Here is a 23366-nt window from a genome sequence, read left to right as displayed (position 1 = left end):
ATTTCTTGAATGAAAACATCTGTTACACCAGTCCTGCAGATTGAAAAAAATAGAGAAAGAAAATCAATTAAATTGTCATGATTTATAAAACAAATGTTTTAAGAAAAGTGAGACTATGCATAGGTATATATGTTTCAACACATACCATAGGAAATCTTACTTCTAATTATAAAGTTGTACTTCTATAAAGCATATCACTTAAACATGTTCTCTGCAGTTTACATACCACTCTCCATTCTAACTACATGTACTCTTCGAAAAAATGACAGAGATTTCTTGTAAATATGAATATATAAATTAACATATGTAAATTATATGAATAGTCAGAATTAAAGTTGATATGTTTTGTTGCACAGAATATTTTGATCTGTAATTAAAAACGACACTAACTATAATCTAGAAACAAAATTGAAATGGGTTTTTCAAAGGCAGGTCTATTTGTTGCCAAAAAATGTGAACAACCTCCATTATCAAAAATAATCACTAACTAACTCACTCACTCATATAACTGCTGTAGTTCAAGTTGTATATCTCTCTGTGGTCCAGGCACTGTTCTATTAGGCCTACTTCACCAATTATTTATCATCATCAATCACCTCCATGGAAATTGTCAAATTGCATCATCCTATTAGACAAAATGTAAAACCAAAAAAAATCGTAAATCTACAAATATGAATATCACACTAAAGAATGAATAAAATGAATTTTATAAAATATAACTCATGAAAAATAAATATTGCTTTGTTTATAAACAAATAGGAAATAAAAAGGCAATTTAATTACTAGTAGATCAAGGACATGTCCTAATTTTATAAATTTGCCCAAAGTACATAACTTTTGACATTGGTTCTATTTTAGACTCGAGAGCCTGTATATTTAAGAAGTGTATGTTCCGTACAGATCCTACCTCTTTGTGGCTCAGGTTATTTTTATTTAATGTAAACATGGTTAACATTCAATGCATGTAATGTATCTGTAATTTTGAATGGGTTAGTTTAACTTTTATACCTGGATGAGAATCTGCAAAATGATGCATGCACTTATGATCATCATCTTGAACCATATAGGTAGACCTCTATACTGTTTTTCTTGTCCTTCAAACTCAACCTGTTTTTCTTTTTCTTCAAACTCAACCTGTTTTTCTTTTTCTTCAAACTCAACCTGTTTGTGAAAGAAAAGAGAGTACAATAATAAGAAGTGATATTTTTCATGGCCGTATGTATATAGGGGAGGGATTTGGGTAAGAGATGAAATGTGAAAACCTTCATCAAAAAAAGAATTGCATGACATCCTTCAATTTTATTTTAGAAAATGCACAAAACGGCCATAGGTAATATTGGTTACTTCTGGCCCTCGCTTTCTGAATTTTAGGTTTCTCTAAATTTTTTCAAATGTCTGCCCTCCCCCCCAAAAAGAAACATCTGCATCTTTTTATTTCTGAATCTTATTTCATTTGACTTTAACATAATTTCATCTCATGCACTAGGTCTAGATCTATTTGTAAGAAAGTATAGATCTAGTCCAAGACTCAGAGCTGTGCAACAGCATTCGCGTATCTAAATTACTCGTAGGTCTAGATCTAGATAGTAACGATGGACTCTCGATCTATCTAGACCTAGAAAGTAAAGCTTTGGTTCTAAACTGAGATCTAGGCCTATATGGATTTGATGTCTTTTATTCCTGGCTAAAAGTTTAAACTTCATTGCCATTATTGACCAAGATTAGATCTAGACTGGTCCACTTACACTGACAGGCATACTCGTACATGTAAATGGAGTCGTTTAGGCCCAGACCTAGATCTAGGCCTAAATTACAGACCTAGATCATAAGCCCTGGGCCTGGGGTAAGTGTCGCGGGTTGGGAAATTATAATTTAGAATGACTCGATTTGATTGATTGATTGATAACGAATTTATTCATTCCAAAATTTTAACAAAGTTACAAAGTAAAGCAATATATAATATAACATTTTGAAATGAAAAAGGAACCTTCTGGAAATCAAAGCTTATTTTCGAAGGTTTCCTTCAATAAATAAGACATATTAATGCAAAAAAACCAATATATATCTATATATAATATACAAATCATATCGTACTTGTTGAAGTTCAAAATAAATATAATATACAAGTCATCATATCTTTCTTGTAAAAATTATATGTAAATCCTTGTTAAATATGTATATTTTTTACATATTCTTTCAAGTAGAAGATAAACAAGGCTGGATTATATTACAAGATATGAAGAAAATTGAAAAGGACACACAAGACAAAAACGTTGCGAAAACAGGACGTGACAGAACGGTACAAGAACAAGACATGACAAAAAGTTATACCAAAACAAGACAGACGAAATATCACAAGAACAAAAAAAGACAACAACAAAGGACAAAAACGAGTAAAAGAAAAAAAAAACAAACAAACAAACAAATCTGCACAGGTAGAGCGAATGAAAGGAGACAGGAAAAGAAACGAAATAAAGGCAGGAGGTGGGGGGGGGGGGAACAGAAGATCCATAAGAATTAGGTTGGACTAGAATTAGAAAGCATCGATGAATAAAAGTGAAGTACCGTAGGCCTAGATCTAAGTCTAAAATAATATTAATAAGAAGCAACAGTAACACTAGGCCTAGATCCTCTATTAACCAAGTTAGAAATTAGATCTAACGTTAGGCCTATCTAGATCTAGGTCCTAGATCTAGCCTATTGATAATAAGACAAACATGCATGCAGAGCAGCATATTATTTCGTATACAGGAATAACCGTCGTTTCTGGAAATTCTGGTATGCTATGGGGATTTATTCAACAATTTCTGACATTTTTTTACTATTCGTGAGTGAGCCAACACAGTTCAGCGGAACAACCAAAATAGAGAAACTGAAGCTTTTGGGCTAGGAGTCTAACTATAGACCCTATTTATAAATAATAAGTTAAAATGGGTGGGGGCTAAATGAAGAAGCCTGAAGTTATGCAAAATAAATTTGATATCTGAAAGTGAGGATTGACACGTACAATGACAGGCAATATATCTTCATCCACACTCCACTTCACAGTTTATTCCTGACTGGGTTTCGATCTACTGAAGATAGATGCAGATCTCCCTCTAGATCTAACGTTACAGTGTACAAAAAGAAGCTTCATTCTTCTTGCTTTAATCAATCGTGGGTTGGTCCTTGTTAATTGGAGGTGAACCAAACCGGCCCGAAATTCTCTCGATGCCCAATCGGCTAGGAGCCCGTACAAAATACATGTGGTTAACACAGCGGCATAACCGCAACACTGCAAGCAACATACAGGCTGCACTGGGCGACGATGACAATCTAACTTCAATTTCAAAGACCAAATTCTGCTTTCCTTTAACAGAAGAATGATAGTAAACTCTCTAATTTGGTAGAGAAATAACCTAAGATCGCAGAATACAGTGTGAAATTTGTAAATAGTCCACTGAATTCATGTGGTTATATCAATTTATACGTACTCACCGGAGTGTTCGTAGGTCCATTTTTGTGTGGAAAGAAAAGTTTCAGAATGAATAAATTAGATGACGTAATGAGGTCAAATGAATAATTACTTCTGTAACACGATACCACTAGTTTCGATGACAAAGAATCGGGGAAATCGCGTATTAATGACGCTCTTAGCCAATGACAAGGCCGGAATATGAATATATTTACGCTCATGAATGTCAATGGGGGCTTATTTTTGTCTTCAAATGATCGCGGTAGGCGGAGCCTAATCTCATTTGTTTTGTGCTGAACGCGCGCGCAGCTTTCGGTCTAGTACTGTAATATATTATAAGGTCTTTGGTTTCACACACACGCTTCGTGTGCTGACTACCGCCCCCTTAATTAAATCCTAGCTTTGCCACTAATTTTAGACTTAGTAAACGGGAAGTTTTTTGTTGTGCCCCTCCCAATTTCAGGCAGAAAACGTAATAAGAGCGGATGCAGACTAGTGAACGATTCAATTTCCAACTTTAAATTGAGAGAAAAGAAAACTGTTTAAAAATATCTTAGTTTGAGTTTACCGTGCACTTTCAGTGGTCCATTGCCAAATTTCCTGGGTGAGATGTGTTACGCATTAAAATGTTAAAAATTAGTATGAAAAGCCTTTTTACAAACTTTTTCCAGTCTAATGATACTCCAGCAGAAGCTGAAATGTTATCTAAATAAAAAAAATGATGTTAAAAAGGGAATCTGTTAAAGAATAGTTGAGTGAATGAATGAATAACTAAATGAACAATTTATTACACCCTCGTAGCCAAAAAAAAAAAAAAAAAACGCCACCCCCCCCCCCAAAAAAAAAGGGGGAAACGTGAGCGAGAAAATACAAGTGTATAGGAGAACGTAAGACGAGCGAGAGCAGACAAGGCCTTCGGTCTCGCAGACCCTCGGTCTCGCGGACCTTCGGTCTAGCGGACCCTCGGTCTCGCGGACCCTCGGTCTAGCGGACCCTCGGTCTCGCGGACCCTCGGTCTAGCGGGCTGTCACCGTTTGTTTTGCTTATAAAAAAAATGTACGGCAAATGGACCAGTGAGTCATTATAATGACTCAGTGCCCACTGTAATTCATGATAGGTATATCCCCGCTTATCGTTAATGTTAATAATCATAAATAAAAATTACCAAGGGATGCCACTTCACTTCCGATAACTGTTCTCCCAGCGGGTCCTGTTATTATTATGTTCTTTATCAAATTAATTCAAACGTGTTACTAGTAATGGCTATTCGATCCTCTACCAATAGCTTTTGTTCTCTTTCAACGACAGTCTGTCTATCCTGTGGAACCAAACTTGGAAGGGAATAATTGAACTCCGTGACGTTAAAAACCAAAACTTGTGAAGGGACCAGATGTGGCAGATGGAGCAAAAGTTTAATAGAGAAGCGAGCGAGCCAAAAAATGCCGTTTTAATACAAAACTACAATTTTGGATAGCTTTTGTCATAATAGTCAGAAAGTAATATCATACTTCACACTTTCCCTTTCTTTCCTTTTCCCTTTTATTTTTTTTTGGGGGGTGGGTGAGGCGTAAAACTTTTTGAGGTCATAGTCCCCAAAACTTCAGGGTTCAAATCTTTTACATGAGTGATACCTAGGGAAAATTTTTCAAATATTTTGTTCTCTAACAAATTTCATTAAAAAATGTATTTGTCATGAATTTCCATTATATCATAATCAGATATGATTATCATATTCAAATTCTAAGGATGTATGTTTTTAATAGAAATTGAATTGCAGTGAAATTGTTGCGTTGGTTAAACATTATGTGCAAAGTATTCTCATGTTTGCGATGTTAAATTATTTCGTTTTACCAATCATTGCTTATGCTTTTTTCTTATTTTATTGTCTTGTGTTTCTCGTTCTATGCTTATATATAATTCTGTGATATTCATCAAATTATATGCGCCCATTTATTCAAAGTGCTATTTATATTCATATCTTAGTGAAAAGAGCATTCCTTGACATCTCGTTTTTGATAGTCCGTAACATGTATATAGTTGATTTCTTGTTCTCTCTGCCTCTCGTCAACTCAACTTGTTGCAATAGATATATATATTTTCTAATTTCTGAAACTTGAAATATATACGAAAATTCCAAATAATTTTAAATGATTTGGAAGATAAGAAGACGATACCCCATTTTCTCTAATACTTACCGTTAAAGGGCGGAAGATTTTGCACTTAAAAGAGAAGATTTTACTAAATTCTTTGAATTGGTATGACAGTAAATGTTATGCAAGACACCAGAACGGTTGTGTGTTTCATAAAGCTATTCGTAAGATACGAATGACTTTACGCACGACTGTGATCCTTTCTTTTGCTATGTGATATCCCTATGTAATTGAGTTATGACCTAAGAACATGTTCCAGTCGTGGGTAAAGTCGTTCGTAACTTTATTTACGAACAGCTTTATGAAACACTCAGCGGGTCTGTTAAAAATAAAGCGTTGTGACTAAAATACACGATTCTGATTGGTTAAAAATTAAGAAGCAGTTGATTGCAACTCTGTTTCCCTGCTTTGTTTGTCAACGTGCCCCTGATCAGCTTATTTTCCTACCTTCATACTCACATACTCAGGTCATTTCATCATGTCCTTTATTCCCATACTCTTTACAAAGTCCTCTGACCATCGTTATTTATTGGAGATCAAAGTTTGCCACATTTTTTGTTTGTTTCCATGGTAACAGGAAGCGTGGTATCAGTGTCGGCTGCTCGTCGTTGGAAGAGCTTGAAAAGGAGCTTGTGGAATGGAAAACGGGAGATCTTAGCACATTCCTAGCACAGTTTAATAGATTTATGCCAGTTTTCATGTAAGTCTCTGTATTTTGAATATACGCATGATTATATAAGGATGATTGTAAAAAATGATATATGAAAGAAAAGCATTTAGAAATAATATAATGACAATTATAAGACAACAGTGATAAAGTTAATGAATGAATGATTCTACAGTATAGTGAATAAAAGTATATTACCAAATACAAGTCAAAATCAAATAATGTCTAATGACAACGTTAAGTTCTGAGACTAGTTAAATGGCTATGGATCCTATACATCGTATTAAGGATTTCAAACTCAAAATAAATACAAACTAAACTGACAAATTTAATCTTCTTTTCATATATCAATAACAAAATACAAAATGTTTGCAAAAAAATGAAGCAAATAATGATGGAATGAAATACCTTTAAAAACATATATATGTATATAAAATGAACTCAGCACCGACACTCTGTTGTAACCTAATAATATGTATATGATTAATATTGAAAGATTTGCAGAAGAAAATCAACAAATTATTGTTGCACCCCTAAAATATTTTAAATCAAGCTTCTACATACAATGAAAAAAAAAAGTACATAGACATATACATTTTCCGGTGATTAAGAGCACACAGACACAATCTCTGTGATGGGCATTGTTGTCTAATGAAGATGTAGATATACCAATGAAAAGAGAAAAGGGAGGTGATAGAACATTTCAAAATCACATTAAGAACTGAATTCATTAAAAATACTGATTTTGAGTGACTTTCAATATCACTTTCATGAATACATGTAATTAATTATTGTTGTATTTCGTGTAATGGAATTATCGTTATTGTCTTGATACTGTATTCTCAGAGGGGACCTGGAATCAATAAAGCGCATCAGTTATGAATTGTGTGAGGACCTATCTAAGGAAGGGGCAGTCTACTTTGAGGCTCGCTACAGTCCTCATCTTTTCTCAAACTTACCAAGGGTAAAAAACTTTTTCAATGTACCTGAAGGTGACGTAACGCCACGTGATGTCGTCCGAGTAGTCAACGAAGGTATCCGAGAAGGATCGAAAGACTTCGGCATTCAGGCCCGGACAGTGTTATGCATGATTCGTGACAAACCAGGTAAGGATCCAGGTGGGTGTTTCATAAAGCTGTTCGTAAGTTAAGAGCGACCGTAAGCATTTAAAGAACGACTGGTGATCCTTTCTTCTGGTAAATGGTATATTCATTGGCGACGGTTTAGCGCGTAAGAAAGGATCACCATTAAAATTTTGTCGTTCTTAAAGTCGCTCTTAACTTAAAAACAGCTTTATGAAACGGCACCCAGTGGTTTCAAAATTGTGATAAGTATACAGGTCTAAGGTATTTACTTAAAAAGAAAACCTTTTGCAAAATTTTGGAGCATAAAAATTATAGGAGGGATTAATTTGAAACATTCTTATCCTTTGTAAAACTTTCAATGCCATGAAAAATCATTTAATAGCATTAATTTTCGCGATTTCCATTATATTTCATTAGATTTTACGGATCTTGCACATATAAGATATATATTTTTCTTAATTGTTTTTTTTTCTTTATTGTTACTTAATTTAGTTGATACTTGATTATTGGTGTCCTCTCTTGCTATATAGTTCATATAACTCTGTTTATCTTTCTAGAATGGTCTGCTGAAGTTCTTGAATTGTGCGAAGAGTTCCATAACGATACAGTCGTTGGTATTGACCTAGCCAACAATGAAATGCTTGAACTTTACACACAACATATAGAAGGTTTCAAGGTAAATCCATACCCCCAGCCAATTCCTTCCCTTTTCCCATTCTCCCTAAATATACCAGAAAAGGACTTTAATGGGTATGGTTAAAGTAGAACTACATCATTTGATCACGAATTGACGTTTGTCTGGTATCACGAAATGTTTTAAAGGTTAAATATCCGATATTATAGTAATATATTGGATTTGTATATAATTAAAGTATTCAAATGAAAATCAAATCTGTAAATTTATTTTCATAAATTCTTCCGTCTTCCACAATTAATTATACTCAAAACTTATCCCACCGGGCCTGCAGTTTTACAAGCTTGCATGCTTTTATGTAGGTCCCACTCCCATCAAATGTACTTGACTTGAATTAAGCTTTTACCTTATAACTCGCATGATTGTATCATCAATCATGATTATATATACCTCTCAGTTGTCTATAATTTGATAGTTATACATTATTGATAGTTATACATTATTTTTGCTGATTTTTATTTGAATCAAATATCAATGAGAAATATGAAAATAAATTAAATGGAATCAAGCTAACGATCATGACCAGTGACAATTATGACATATTCCTCCTTTTTACTTTTCTCTTGTTTTTCCTTCTAGATCAGACCATTTAATGAACTTTTACAGTCGTTACATTGTCATTACCTCTTTTTGATAAAATTGTGCTTTATATACATATTTCTTGTGTGTGTCAGGACCATGATGTAAAACAGCCTCGGCTGATTATCTTTTATCTTTATCCTGAATGAATATATTACAATGAAAGATAAAATAAAATAAAAATAAATGTCCCGTTTGTAGGTCAAGCTTATGAAAAATTCACCCCACGCTTTGGGTTCTCAATGATTATTTATTTGTGTATATATCTTGATTAATAAAATCACTATGAAACTCTTTTTTTTTCGAAAATCGAAATGTCGATTTTTTTTTCATCATTTTTTTGGTCTGCTCGCGCTTTGCACACGCATGTTTTTAAATTAGATATCCATCCTGGTGAGAATCACGAAAACTGCTAAAAATGTTCTAAAGTCGAAATCGCGAAATATTTCAATTCAGGTTTTCCACTCGTAATCACCAAACTATTATTTTAACTAGTGCATCTCTAACCTTGTGTTTGTCTAGCTCGTGATTTTTGCGTGTCGCGTTTACTTTTTCGAGGGCTGATCGGTGCCAGGAATGAATAAAAAATGACATGGATACTAAAATTGTAATTTCATGAATTCATTATTCTCTAATTAGGGAGCCAAGACGGCTGGTATCCATCGTACATGCCATGCCGGTGAGATGGGACCAGCTAGTAATGTACAAACTGCCATTGAAATTCTTGAAGCTGAAAGGATAGGTCACGGTTATCACATCTTTGATGATGAGAGCGTCGTGAAGGTAAATAATTATCATTTATTATCCTGATGATAGCGAACCCTAGACTTTTCATTCACGCACGCTTAGGTAGCCCATGCATCCTGCGTCGTCAATCATTTCACAACCATTCTCCTGTCATTTTACATTTTACCCAAATTGGCGGTGGAACAACTTTGTTTATGTTTTTATTGATAAATCATCAACATACTTATCATTTACATCAATTTTCACTGTAAAAGTTAAATAAAAAAATTAAAAGATGAATAAAAGTATGTACAAAAGATTGGAGTGATCAGGAAAATAAAGAAAAAAAAACAAGTAGAAAGCGGAATACATGTACATGTATATCACTTCATTAAAACAATATAATACTTTACATGAGCAAGAACCCTTAGGAATGAAAACCAGACAGCAACAAAATTTGGCAAAATTATTTTTTAAAATAATAGAAAGAAAGACCATGATGCAAAGCATTAAAACAAAAACCTACTCAGGCTCTGGAAAGGGCAGAAGTGAGGGAGAAGACGACCAGCCGCCCTCTAACTATCTCACACGTTCCCCATCGACTCGCCTCGCCTATAGGTGGAACAATTTGTCAAGTTGTGTTGCATAACTCTCAACATAAAATCTTAACTTTATTCTTGTTGTGATGTTTGCATATATATATATATACATGAATGAAAAATTTTCACTATTATTGTTTTGGGTCATTTCTCTGTTAGCTCGCTAAGGAAAAGTCTATTCACTTTGAGGTATGTCCAACTTCAAGTACTCGAACGGGAGCGCTCGAAGATGATTTTGACAACCATTGCGCTAAAAGGTACAGATAGCATTTTACATTTAATGGGATGGTCCAGGCTGGGGATAGTTATATTTGAATAAATTCACAGAGTAAAATTCCTAAAAATTTGATCAAAATCGGGTAACATATAACGAAGTTATTGAATTTTGAAGATTTGCATTATTCCGGTGAAACTGTTCTAGGCAATGTCCTCATGAATATTCATCATATGGGCTGATGCCATATCCCCACTTGTTCTTTTGTGTTTTATCATATGAAATTTGGTTCATTCAAAATTTTTCTACCAAGAACTAAAACAATTGGATTGACAACTGATAAAGGGCATTAGTAATTTATTGTCGCAACTTATTTCATCATATTGGAGAAACATTTATGTATGAAAAATGAATCAATTATAATTTCATGTAATTACGCAAGAAAAGGGAAAATGGGGATATGACATCATCAGCCCACCTAATGAATACCAATGATGATGTGAGTATAACTATTATCACAAATTATTGATAAACTTTAAAATGCAATAACTTCGTTTTTTGTTGTCCGATTTTGATGAAATTTTGCAGCATTTTCCTAAATGAATTTTACTCTTATTTATTTAGATATATATGTAAATATTTTCGGCCCGGACCTTCCCTTAAATTTTTTGGCAAAGCCAGCTAATACACACGTATTCACTCGATTAATGTTGCTATGTAGTGGAGGATTATTATCATGAGAAATAAGGGTGAGAAGAATAGAATTATTAATGGTGGTCGTGATGATTATGATGATTGATGGTGGTGATGATGATGATGATGATGATGGTGATTATGATGATGATGATGATGATGGTGATGATGATGATGATGGTGATGATGATGATGATGGTGATGATGATGATGATGAATGATGATGGTCATCATCATCATCATCATAATCATGTAGTTATAATGATTATGATGATGGTGCAGGTCTGTTAATGGTGGTACTGCATGTGGGTGGTATGGGTGAGTCGTGTTGATGATATTAAAAAATGATGAAGTTGATGTGACAATCATGACAATGATGATGTCAAATGTTATGATCATGGTAGCAGTTGTGGTGGGAGACAAATTAGGACAAGGATGAATAGCGACAGAAAATGGTTGCGGTGAAATAAAGTTTGATATATATTTTTCTCTATTTTCCCCATTCCCAATTTTAGGTTTCTCAACGAAGGTATGAATATATCAATAAATACAGATGATCCAACGTTGTTTGGTGCGACACTCACAAGAGAGTTTAGTATTGCTCGTAATCATTTCGGCATGGATGACAGAGCCTTAGCGTTGATGGTGAGAACAATAAAACGTGTCATATTCGGGAAGTAACGTGGGTTGGATGAGGTTACTTTGGTTAAATCGTACTTATGTTATATGCAATATATATTTCCTCTCGTTTCACAAGAAGGGTAGGATGTCCTTTCATTAGGTCTTGTCCCATTCAGGAGGCCAAAAGTTGGTTTTTTTTAGACCTTCGTAACTTCGTTTGTCATTGTCTATAAACCTATATCATATAAACTGAGAAACTCTGAGGCAGAAACACCATCTTCCAATCCCAGAGGTTCTGTTTTATCTCCAGACAGAAATATTTTTTGTTAAATTCTAATTAACAAAGATCATACGTGGGGTCGTGAATATATTCAGCCAGCAAACCCTTTTCATGATGTCCCCCCCCCCCCCCATTGTTCCTTTTTCGAACGCAACACATTTTTTATCGTTTGTTTACAATGTGTGTACTAATTTATTGTTGAAAGAAATAACGAAAGAAAATGAAAGGATGAACAATAAAGGTGCCCTCCATCGATGATATGAGATGTTTATATCTATGTAATTGTGTATTTCTTTGCAGACTCTAAATGCAGCACAAGCCAGTTTTTTACCCGACGATCAAAAAGCAGAAATGATCAAGAGTCTCAAAGTCAAGTTCAAGGAGATTTTATAAGTAGGCCTAATTTTCTATCAATGCTTAGGATTTTCAATATTTTTCCGGGATGAAAACCATGGTAACATAATCCTAAATTACTCAATTATGTTTTGATGTGAATAACCATTATTTTTGTGGATTTTTCTCCAACCAAAAAATATTCCTTTTCTATTCCCTTCAAGACCGTGATATTTATTTTTTTTACTCGAATCGACTGTAGCTGTACGTTTTCAAAATACTGTTGTTCATATTGGTCAGCGTGCTGGCTTGCAAAATTAATACACAATATGTCAAGGGCGTTATTACATATATCAGACTGGAATATATATTGTTCTGTTATGATTTTGTATAAAAAACAGTACCCGGTCGAAATATGTTTATAACAAGAATACTATAAAAAAAAGATATTGGATAAAAATGCTCCATTAGTGTAATTTATGTGTCCAACCAACATTGGGCATTTTTCTTTTTGACATTTGTATTTATCCAGTGTGATGAATATTTTGCCCATTCTAAAGTAATTGCTGGACAATATGCTTCCCACATTGTGAAAAATGTTGCCACAAATTGCATAATTACCATCGTGCTGGTTAAAATTTTACCCAATACTTTTTACAGTCAACTCGAAATGTGGATTTTATGACTGTAATAATGTTATATATGTAATATGATCCAATATAGGATGTTTAATGACGAGCCTTTCATTTTTATTGAGTCCGTAAGAAAGAGAAATGTGTCTTCTACAAATTTAGCTATATTTGATATACAGATGAAATAGTTTTCTATTTTGTCAAAAAAAACTTCATAGAAATTAAATTGCATTGCATTATTGAGTCTGTTCGCAGACGGTGTCATGTAACAAAAATAAATGTATCTGTATCGTTTTTCTGCATCTATTACAACCAAGTGACAGTCAGGATGAATGATAAATTTCAACGTCTTGCTCAAAATTCACTGTAAAATGAATTGTTCCATGTAACGGGGCGTCATGGCCTTATTGTTATGACTCTCGTCTTCAGCGGGACGTGGGTTCGATACCTAACCATGGCATGTTTTCCTTCAGCAGGGAATTCATCCATGCGCTGCACTCAACCCATTCAGGTTCGTAATAATTCCATGGTAATATATAGTACGCCATTGTATAGGCAACTAGATAATAGTCGCCTCATAGATGCTATATATTATTATTATCAAATAGTAATTATTAATATTATAAGTACCGTCATCGCCAGCACAAGGTGTGATTTGAGATGCAATTTCTTTGCTGCTTTAGCGTAACCATGTATGGTAACGGCTGTAATCGTACGACATGACTGTTTAAAACTTTGGTAAGCATATCATCTTGATAACTGTATATCAATTCACATCATTTTTCGTTACTTATTATGATAAAGAATTTTAAGAGGTGATGATAAATTTTCTAAGATGATGTACCGGTCAAGACTGACATGCCCTCGTTGGCTAAAAATGTCGAGATTTGTCGCGATTTAATGGAACTATAAGATCCCCAACGTACCAATTTCATGTTTACTATAATTTCTTTCAGTGTTACCATAGCTTGGTGAGTAGTCTTCGTTTTTATGTATGGTGATTTTTACCGAAATGTATTATATGTTTTTTAAAGCAGCTGCCGAAGAAAATGATGACCATTGATTTTTTTACGCTACATATTTTCCTGTGATTACATTGCAATATTATTTGAATGACCATAATAAATTCAGTTATGTTGCAAAAATGCGAAGTAGCATTTTTCACAAAAGGATCCTGATAATCATGATGATATTTTAAGAGAATATGAGGAGAAAGTGACTGGTCGTGAAGTGTGAGAGTGTGATGAGATAAACAATAAAGCGATATCAATCATAGGTCACGTGTCAATGAACGAGGAATTGGCTATAGGGGATGAGTGGAGACAGTGACGAGGGATTGGCTTAGAGGAGGAGGGATTGGCTTATAGGAGGAGGTGGAGAGATAAAGTGATAAGGGTTTGGCTTATAGGGGAGGAGGTGGAGAGATAAAGTGATGAGATTTAATTGGCTTAGGAGAGGAGGTAGAGGGTGGAGGGATAAAGTGATGGGGAATGAGGAGGAGGTAAATACGGTAGGAAGTGAATTCTCAAATGCTTAATTGAGCACCAAATTAATCTGCTTAAGTTGAGGTAATAATAGCCTATTATAGACATGAACAATTAGTTCCTAACATCATGTTAAGCATTTATGGCCCGCTGGCAGGCAGAACAGTGATCTGACTACGCTGGCATATGGCGTTTAAGATTACTACTTATGTTGCTATAATCATGGACCTATAGGTCCATGGTCTGGGCAACCTCCACTTTTATTTGTATTTTGAACGAAATGTTGTTTGCTGCCATCTACTGCCCAGCCCGCCAAATTCGAGTACCGGTACTCGGTCGAGTTTCTGTTCTTTGCAGAATGTCTCAAAACAAGAATTCTACGCTTCTTCCTGCCCTCCGCATAAGGACAATCATGAAAAGCTCCCCAGAAATTAGTGCGATCAGTCAAGAATCACTTTATTTGATCACAAAAGCAACGGTAAGTCAGAAGTTAATGTAAAATTAACGCAAGACGATAAGGCTAGATGCTGCTAGCTCTAGTCCCGTCCACTCTTTTTGGTGCAGTCATTTCTAGTTCTACTGAGCGCTTCGCCTTCGGCCTCTGTTCTGTCTGTTCATGCTGTTTTGAATTCCGAGTTTAGCTCCACTCACCAATTTAGGCCTACTGAGACCAAAGTTCTAACTCGATCTGTACAGGGACTCAATGGCCATAACTTTATGTATTAAGTTAATTCGAACCAGGATGACAAGATTTCACAAAATGAAACGGGACAATTGACTTGACAAACAGTGTCAGACTCAGAGATCAACAAAGAATCCCACAGCCACACACATTGACTGTTAGACTTGTGAAAAAATATAAAGAATAATGGAAGGGAGGGTGAATGAAAGAATGAAGGAGAGAAAGAAAAGAGATGAATCGAGAAGGAAAGAAAATGAAGGGACAAAAAATAACAGAAAGTTAGAAGAAAAGAAAGATGAAAGAAAGAATAAGAGTCAAAAAAGGTTTCCTTTATTCTTTGAAATGAATATAGAAAGAAAGGAAGGGAAAATGAGTAAATGTGTGAAAGACAAAATAAAGGATAGAATTAGAGGGGAAAAAGTAAGAAAAAGGGGGAGGATAAAAAGAATGGAGAAACAAAATATATTTCCTTCATTCTTTGAAAGAAAGAAGAATACAGGAAGGGAGGGAGGAAGGAGAGAAGGGAAAGAAAGAATGAATAAGGGAAAAGAATTAGAAGGAATAATAAAAGGAAGAAAGAGAGGGAGGGAAGAATGAAGGAAGGAGAGAACGAAAAAAAGAAAATAATGGAAGGAAAGATAGAACGAAAAAAAAGAGGAAGAGAAAAGGAAGCCAAGGTAATTTTAAGGAAAGAAAGAATGAAGGAAATAAAAAAGGAAATTTGGTAAAGAAGGAAAGTAAGAGAAAGAAGTAAAGAAAGAAAAATGAACAGAAAGAGAGAAAAAAAAATGTTCAGGAAAGAAAGATAGGAAATAAAGAAAGATGGAATAAAAAAGGGCAAGGAGGAAGGATAGGGTAGAAAAGAAAGAAAAAGTGAAAACTTCAAGCAAACACAAAAAAAATCCAATCATCTAATAAAAATGATAAGGTTATTTGGTGTTTTTTAAATGTATTTTTAAAAATTTCGAAAAGTAAAATGTTTTAGAAATGAATGAAATTTCAAAGTGAAACATATTGTCAAACTTAAAAATTAGATGAAACATCACGGCATCGTACAGACCAAGACTCCAAACGAAAGCTGAAACAATATAGATCTATGAAATGTCAAAATTGTTCCTCCAATTACATCTCCAAATAACTAATTTGAGAATCCATGATATAATTATAGGAATTTCCCGCCGATTTTGTGATTATTTTGGTAGAAAAACTGTTTATCATGTGAGATTATTTGCATCATTGAGAATTTGCTCCGATCCTACATGCCTAGATAGTAGCCTGCCACTCACAGGCATGAGGCCAGTTCGTTTGCAATGTATTGAGTTAGCAAGAAAATCACTGCAGAACTTGCAAAAGATTACAGTTATGGATTTAATTGGTGTCTCTGCTTCGTCATCTGTTGGTTATTTAATGAAAATCTGTCACTTTTAAATGTATTAACTAAAAATACGGGACAATCCCAGGAAATATGGGACGTCTGGTCACCCTGATTCGAACAGTCTCAACCAACTTGGAGTTGCGCGACTATCAAACGAAGTACGTAAGAGTAAGCCTAAGTCACTTTTTTCCCTTTTGTTTTTTCGACATTGAGTTTATTTTTTCCTGTTTTGGTGCATTTCAGGCCAAAGTGGAGTAATGATTTTTGTCTCACCTGCGAAGCAGAGTGAGACTATAGGCGCCGCTTTTCCGACGGCGGCAGCGTCAACATCAAATCTTAACCTGAGGTTAAGTTTTTGAAATGACATCATAACTTAGAAAGTATATGGACCTAGTTAATGAAACTTGGCCATAAGGTTAATCAAGTATTACTGAACATCCTATTAGAGTTTCATGTCACATGACCAAGGTCAAAGGTCATTTAGGGTCAATGAACTTAGACCATGTTGGAGGAATCAACATCGAAATCTTAACCTGAGGTTAAGTTTTTGAAATGTCATCATAACTTAGAAAATATATGGACCTAGTTCATGAAACTTGGACATAAGGTAATCAAGTATCACTGAACATCCTGCATGAGTTTCACGTCACATGACCAAGGTCAAAGGTCATTTAGGGTCAATGAACTTTGGCCGAATTGGGGATATCTGTTGAATTCCCATCATAACTTTGAAAGTTTATGGATCTGATTCATGAAACTTAGGCATAATAGTAATCAAGCATCACTGAAAATTTTGTGCGAGTTTCAGGTCTCATGATTAAGGTCAAAGGTCATTTAGGGTCAATGAACTTTGGCCGAATCGGGGGTATCTGTTGAATTACCATCATAACTTTGAAAGTTTATTGGTCTAGTTCATTAAACTTGGACATTAGAGTAATCAAGTATCACTGAACATCCTGTGCGCGTTTCAGGTCACATGACCAAGGTCAAAGGTCAATGAACTTTGGCCGAATTGGGTGTATCTGTTGAATTACCATCATAACTTTGAAAGTTTATGGATGTGATTCATGAAACTTGTACATAAGAGTAATCAAGTATCACTGAACATCCTGTTCGAGTTTCAGGTCACATGATCAAGGTCAAAGGTCATGTAAGGTCAATGAACTTTGGCCATGTTGGGGTTTTTTGTTGAATAACCATCACATCTCTGTAAGTTTATTGGTCTAGTTCATTAAAAGTGGACATAAGAGTAACCATGTATCACTGAACATCTTGTGCGAGTTAGAGTAGTATTCAAAGTCAGCACTGCTGCTATATTGAACCGCGTGATGCAGGTGAGACGGCCAGAGGCATTCCACTTGTTATTTTGGTCCAGTTCTTTTTATACATTTTTGTCTCACCTGCATAGCAGAGCGAGACTATAGGCGCCGCTTTTCCGACGGCGGCAGCGTCAACATCAAATCTTAACCTGAGGTTAAGTTTTTGAAATGACATCATAACTTAGAAAGTATATGGACCTAGTTCATGAAACTTGGCCATAATGTTAATCAAGTATTACTGAACATCCTATTAGAGTTTCATGTCACATGACCAAGGTCAACTTTCATTTAGGGTCCATGAACTTGGACCATGTTGGAGGAATCAACATCAAAATCTTAACCTGAGGTTAAGTTTTTGAAATGTCATCATAACTTAGAAAACATATGGACCTAGTACATGAAACTTGGACATAAGGTTAATCAAGTATCACTGAACATCCTGCATGAGTTTTATGTCACATGACCAAGGTCAAAGGTCATTTAGGGTCAATGAACTTTGGCTGAATTTGGGGTATCTGTTGAATTACCATCATAACTTTGAAAGTTTATTGGTCTAGTTCGTTAAACTTGGACATTAGAGTAATCAAGTATCACTGAACATCCTGTGCGCATTTCAGGTCGGTGGTGGCGCTTCAACAGCGACATTTACCTCACTTCAAGTTCTGTTTTCATCCTTTATTTTCATAGTTTTGGATTTCAATTTATTTCATATATGTATAATTATTTTGTAGAACAATTTTGATATTTGCCTATTTTGTTCCAATTTGTATATTTTCAAAATGTCTGTATATAAACCATATGTAAACTGAATGTAATTCAGCCTTTGGCTGCTATTTTCAGTGAATATTGAAATAAATAAACCATTCAATCAATCAGCATTTCAGGTCACATGACCAAGGTCAAAGGTCAATGAACTTTGGCCGAATTGGGTGTATCTGTTGAATTACCATCATAACTTTGATAGTTTATGGATCTCATTCATGAAACTTGGACATAAGAGTAATCAAGTATCACTGAACATCTTGTGTGAGTTTCAGGTCACATGATCAAGGTTAAAGGTCATGTAAGGTCAATGAACTTTGGCCATGTTGGTTTTTTTTTGTTGAATAACCATCATATCTCTGTAAGTTTATTGGTCTAGTTCATAAAAAGTGGACATAAGAGTAACCATGTATCACTGAACATCTTGTGTGAGTTAGAGTAGTTTTCAAAGTCAGCACTGCTGCTATATTGAACTGCGTGATGCAGGTGAGACGGCCAGAGGCATTCCACTTGTTATGAAATAAAAGACAAAAATCGATGAGCCCTGTCGTCAGGAAGAATTTACATTTATAAACTCGAGCAGTCTGTGTATGAGGAGAATTTTTTTCTAAATAAAAAAAAAACTCAAAACAGACGGCTGCCAGCTGTCTACTTGCAGATAAGCATAAGTATGGTGTGAGTGAAGAAAAATTTAATATGCTTTGAGTGCCTTTGGCTTTGTAGTTTGTCTGTGCCTGTGGCTGTGGATTTGAAGAGAAATGACAATCAAATGACCCAGTGGCAAATTGTCCATAGACTGTGCACAAGGGATAGACCATCTCCGCACTGTGATTCGAAGACCGCTGATTGGTCAATCGCCAAAATAATTCCTTCAGACTGCGTGCGGAAGTATCAATAGCGAGAACGATATCTTATTAGTATGCCCTAGTCATAAATGTCTCCTTTTTTAAATACTTTTTTCCTGTTATATCAGTCAACAAACGATAAATTGAATGGTACTAAATATATTCAAATCATTTTATTTTTCAGGAGCTGTTTGTTGGATGCCTAGCCCAGGAATCACTTAAGAAGAGTTCATCTCCTCGCAACCTTGTCTACAATGACTTGGCTAATGTAGTCAATGATGAAGAAGAATTTCAGTTTCTTGCAGGTGGGTTCTAGTCATCTTTCCTCTTATTATTCATTTAGAAGACAGTAAGAAAGTACATGTAAGATATTTACAGGTACACGTAAGACCTTCATAGTATATAGACATGTTCAAAGGCATCACATATTACAGACCAAAAGCTGTAGTCTCTGTTTAATCTCTTATTTTGGTGGAAGACTTGCTTCATAGACTAGAGTCATCCTTCCATGCTGCACAGGGAACCTATACCCTAAAATTAATTCAGATTTTCACTGTCAATACAAATTTTTTCATCAAAATATAGGTCTATGAATGATTGTTCCTCAAGACCTCAACACATTTATTTAACACAATAAGAATCATTCAAATTCAGAACCAGTCTTTCAGGAAATAATGCTTTGAGCCCTCCCTCACACAGTGTGCGAGATGGCTAGCTGTCTGTGTGGGAGGAGAAACCAAAAAGTTTTGAAAATGTTTAAAAACTCCTTGAAACAGAGAAATAGACAGAATTTAGCTGTCTATACAGATTGGTTACACCTCGTAATTCCGAAGGTTCGTAATTTTGAAACACGTAAATTGCCTATACCTCGATGCTCGTTAATCCGAAAATGTAAAAGGGTTGGTTAATCCGAACATTTGTGGTGTTATTCCGAAGGTTCAATAATCCGAAAACAAAATAAGGTTAGATGTTCAGAAGGATCGTTAGTCTGGAAACGAAATAAGGTTTGTTAATTATTACATTTTCGGACTAATGAACCTTCGGTATTATGAGCCTCATTTTGTTTTCGGATTAACGAACCTTCAGAATTACGAATCTCACTTTGTTTTCGGATCAACAAACCTTCGGAATTACAAACCTCATTTCGTTTTTGGACTTATGAACCTTCGGAATAACGAACCTTTGGAATAACAAAGCTTGGGAATTACGAATGTATGCGTACAGATTACTATTTGGATTTACAATAGTCTTGCTGAGGCATGTATGGAATCTACTGCCATTTAAATCACTAATTTTGGTTATCTTAAATGAGGATTTTCTGACTGTATGATACATGTATATAGGGTATAAGCTGCTAAAGGAAACCAAAACCCAAGAAGAGAAGCAATCTTATTGGAAATTGTAAAATGAGAGAAACAATTTTGAAAAACGTCTCATCACAATTGGTTATGAAATAAGCAAGTTATAGGAGTTTGAAAATTCTTGTTGTACTTTCTATGGGGATCCTCAATTTGGCAAACTTGCTTCAAAATGGCTGATTTTGTGGACAACTCTCCATTTGTTTTGTACACAAATTTTCAGATATTCCTCATCTTTCAAATTGCATCCTGCCTCCTTCTGAGCACAACATATGTAATGGGAAAATATAATTCACACCACATTATGTCAAGGTCAGGAGGAGATAATGTTAAATATTTGAAATAAAGGGGAAATCTGAAAATTTGTGTACAAATATTTAACATTATCTCCTCCTGACCTTGACATAATGTGGTGTGAATTATATTTTCCCATTACATATGTTGTGCTCAGAAGGAGGCAGGATGCAATTTGAAAGATGAGGAATATCTGAAAATTTGTGTACATAACAAAAGGAGAGTTGTCCACAAAATCAGCCATTTTGAAGCACGTTTGCCAATTTGAGGATCCCCATAGAAAATACAACAAGACTTTTTGAATGTCCATAACTTGCTTATTTCATAACCTACATGTAGTTTGATGAATATTTTTGAATATTGTTCCTCTCATTTTACTCTTTCCAATAAGATTACTCCTCTTCTTAAGTTTCGGATTCCTTTAAAGTATTTTTACAAGAAATTATTTTAACCAGTTCATGGTGGATGCATATGAAAATTAAATGGAACAATGACCAAAATCATAAAATGACTTTATTTTTCCAATTGTTTACTTTTTAATGTTTTTAATGCAAGTTTACTTTAATTATTAGCTTAAGCAGACTTAGTGACAGTGTAAAATACAGAAAGTTTGTCCCTCTTTTCATTTTTCTTCATTACTTAGTACATCTGGTAAATGTGGCTCAACATTTTACACTCCAGTCATTACATTAGACTGAATCTATTCTACATGTATACAATCTACTCTTAGTTCACATTTTTAACTCTGTTTTTGTTAAAATATTTATATGATCTCTCCTTTGTTTTTGACAGATGTTGTACCTAAGAAGATTTTGGCTGCTGAGTACCTTGAAATGATGAAACAAATGGAACAAGAAGGGAATTCAGGGAATGATTGACTATTGCCTGTCAGTTTCTAAGCTAAGTGCTGATCTTTGATAAAGACATTGAATACAACCTACTTGTGTGGAAGTCCAGTATGTGGTATTTCTTAAGAACATGAAAACATTTTGAATGGAAAGTAGGATTGTTTAAGTGACCCGTGGTGTGATTGATGAAGTTTGGAGCATTATGACAAACTGTCAGCCGTGTTAAACCAGTCATGTTCCAGTCAAAGTGCTATGAGGTCTCCACATGAAGTAAACTTTTAATATTTTGACTAGAATTTTCAAGGAGAAAAAAAAGAAGTGTGTGCCACCACTGAAAGCATAGTGAATCCCTTTCAGCCATAGCCTAATGAATCTTTACTTACCAAACCCAGTTTTGACTTCTTAATACATATATGTTGGAAAGAGCTCTCACATTAAGATTACTTGTACATGGTTTTCCTGAAGAAGGAGAGATATTTAAAGGATTTTGAAATCATGTTTTAACAATTCTTTGTACCTCCTACATTAATTTAGTTTGAATAAAATTAGCTGTTTTCGACTTGCCGTAGGGTGATCGTAGGGGAAATGTAACTGTAGCATTACTATTGAGCACAGCTGAATTAAAAAGCTCAGCAATGGATCATGGGTCTACCTTCTACAATTGATTACATTGGTTTATGTATTGTTAACATCAATCCCTCAATCAGTTGCTAAGCTTTATGGGCTATGAGTAATGCCTTGCAACATGAAGAGATACACTCAAACTTCCAATCAGTTCAGCCTTTGTAGCTCTTCCGTTAGACTCTAAGAGTTACTTGTCTATTTAAACTGGATACTTCTAGTAGTTTTATGTAGTGATCAGGATTTGCTCTCGACACCTGTAAAATGATATCCCCAAAATAACCCCCCCCCCACCCAGCATCATAATCTCAAGCAATGGTGTCCAATTTATGGCTGATTTTGCTTCTTTTGTTTTATTGGTTAACCCATGATAGAATGTATGATTTTTAACTCCATTATTTACTCAATCAAAGTGTTCAGAAAAAGTGAGTTTAGTTGTTAAAAAATCGGTTCCAAGACATTTGCTCTGATGGAAAGTCTGCACATATGTCAAACATAAAACCTTGCTTCCAAAACTAAGTAAACCCTAATCCTTATCTTTACATTATTCTGAACCAAAATCTCTATCACATTCCCAACTCTAACCCTATGCCCTCTAAGACATTGAGACCGGAGCAATTGTCCCAGGAGCAAATGTGTCGCCCCAAAATCAGCCTACATAGCACCACCCCCATTGTACCAATTACATATTTCATGTTGATGGGCACAGGAATCAGATGATTGTACTTAATGTTAGTTTGCATCATATTTTATCAACTGAATGTAAATATGTATCAAATAAACTAAATGAAACATATTTATGATAGCCTTTGTTTTTTTCCAGTCTGTAAGACATGATGCAAGGTTCAGAAACCAGTAAAATCCATCAGATTCGGTGAGGATTTTCTGAATTCCAGATTAGAAAATGATTTCTACTACAAACTTCTGTTCTGTTTTATTATTATAATTCATTATTAAAACTTCATCTTTATTCAACAAGGAGATCCATGAAAATACTAGCCTTTTCATCTCACAATAAACTTATCTGAAATTCTTTACATTTAAGGTGAAG

The 23366-nt window shown here is 34.8% G+C and overlaps 2 protein-coding genes across 5 annotated transcripts in view; both read left to right on the top strand.

Annotated features, from left to right (window-relative positions):
* Positions 1–12853, top strand: part of LOC121427154 (adenosine deaminase-like) — a 31212-nt gene extending 18359 nt beyond the window's left edge. For 3 of the 4 annotated variants that reach the window (XM_041623419.1, XM_041623427.1, XM_041623409.1), the window contains exons 3-9: positions 6182–6304; positions 7118–7377; positions 7914–8032; positions 9269–9412; positions 10114–10211; positions 11377–11506; positions 12063–12853. In XM_041623419.1, coding sequence (XP_041479353.1) covers positions 6182–6304; positions 7118–7377; positions 7914–8032; positions 9269–9412; positions 10114–10211; positions 11377–11506; positions 12063–12155 — 967 coding nt within the window. In that variant the 3' untranslated portion in view covers positions 12156–12853. Of the gene's footprint in view, positions 1–4762; positions 4951–6181; positions 6305–7117; positions 7378–7913; positions 8033–9268; positions 9413–10113; positions 10212–11376; positions 11507–12062 lie in introns of those variants that run through there. The other variant, XM_041623433.1, reaches the window with a different exon arrangement.
* Positions 12854–14507: 1654 nt separating this feature from the next.
* Positions 14508–23111, top strand: LOC121427143 (chromatin accessibility complex protein 1-like). The gene is made up of 3 exons (XM_041623398.1): positions 14508–14689; positions 19379–19499; positions 21639–23111. Exons 1-3 carry the CDS (start codon positions 14570–14572, stop codon positions 21722–21724), a joined length of 327 nt encoding a protein of 108 aa, XP_041479332.1. The 5' UTR covers positions 14508–14569; the 3' UTR covers positions 21725–23111.
* The last annotated feature ends 255 nt before the right edge of the window (positions 23112–23366 follow it).

The sequence above is a fragment of the Lytechinus variegatus genome, chromosome 1 (genome assembly GCF_018143015.1).
Source record: "Lytechinus variegatus isolate NC3 chromosome 1, Lvar_3.0, whole genome shotgun sequence".
In the NCBI taxonomy this organism is placed as follows: Eukaryota; Metazoa; Echinodermata; class Echinoidea; order Temnopleuroida; family Toxopneustidae; genus Lytechinus; species Lytechinus variegatus.
This window is presented reverse-complemented; position numbering and strand designations above follow the sequence as displayed.

Bases quoted from the DNA above. Each gene is read 5' to 3' on its own strand.
- LOC121427143 (XM_041623398.1), top strand. From the start codon at position 14,570: ATGTCTCAAAACAAGAATTCTACGCTTCTTCCTGCCCTCCGCATAAGG. The intron at 14,690-19,378 runs GTAAGTCAGAAG...TTTATTTTTCAG, and splicing joins ATTTGATCACAAAAGCAACG to GAGCTGTTTGTTGGATGCCT. The intron at 19,500-21,638 runs GTGGGTTCTAGT...TGTTTTTGACAG, and splicing joins AGAATTTCAGTTTCTTGCAG to ATGTTGTACCTAAGAAGATT.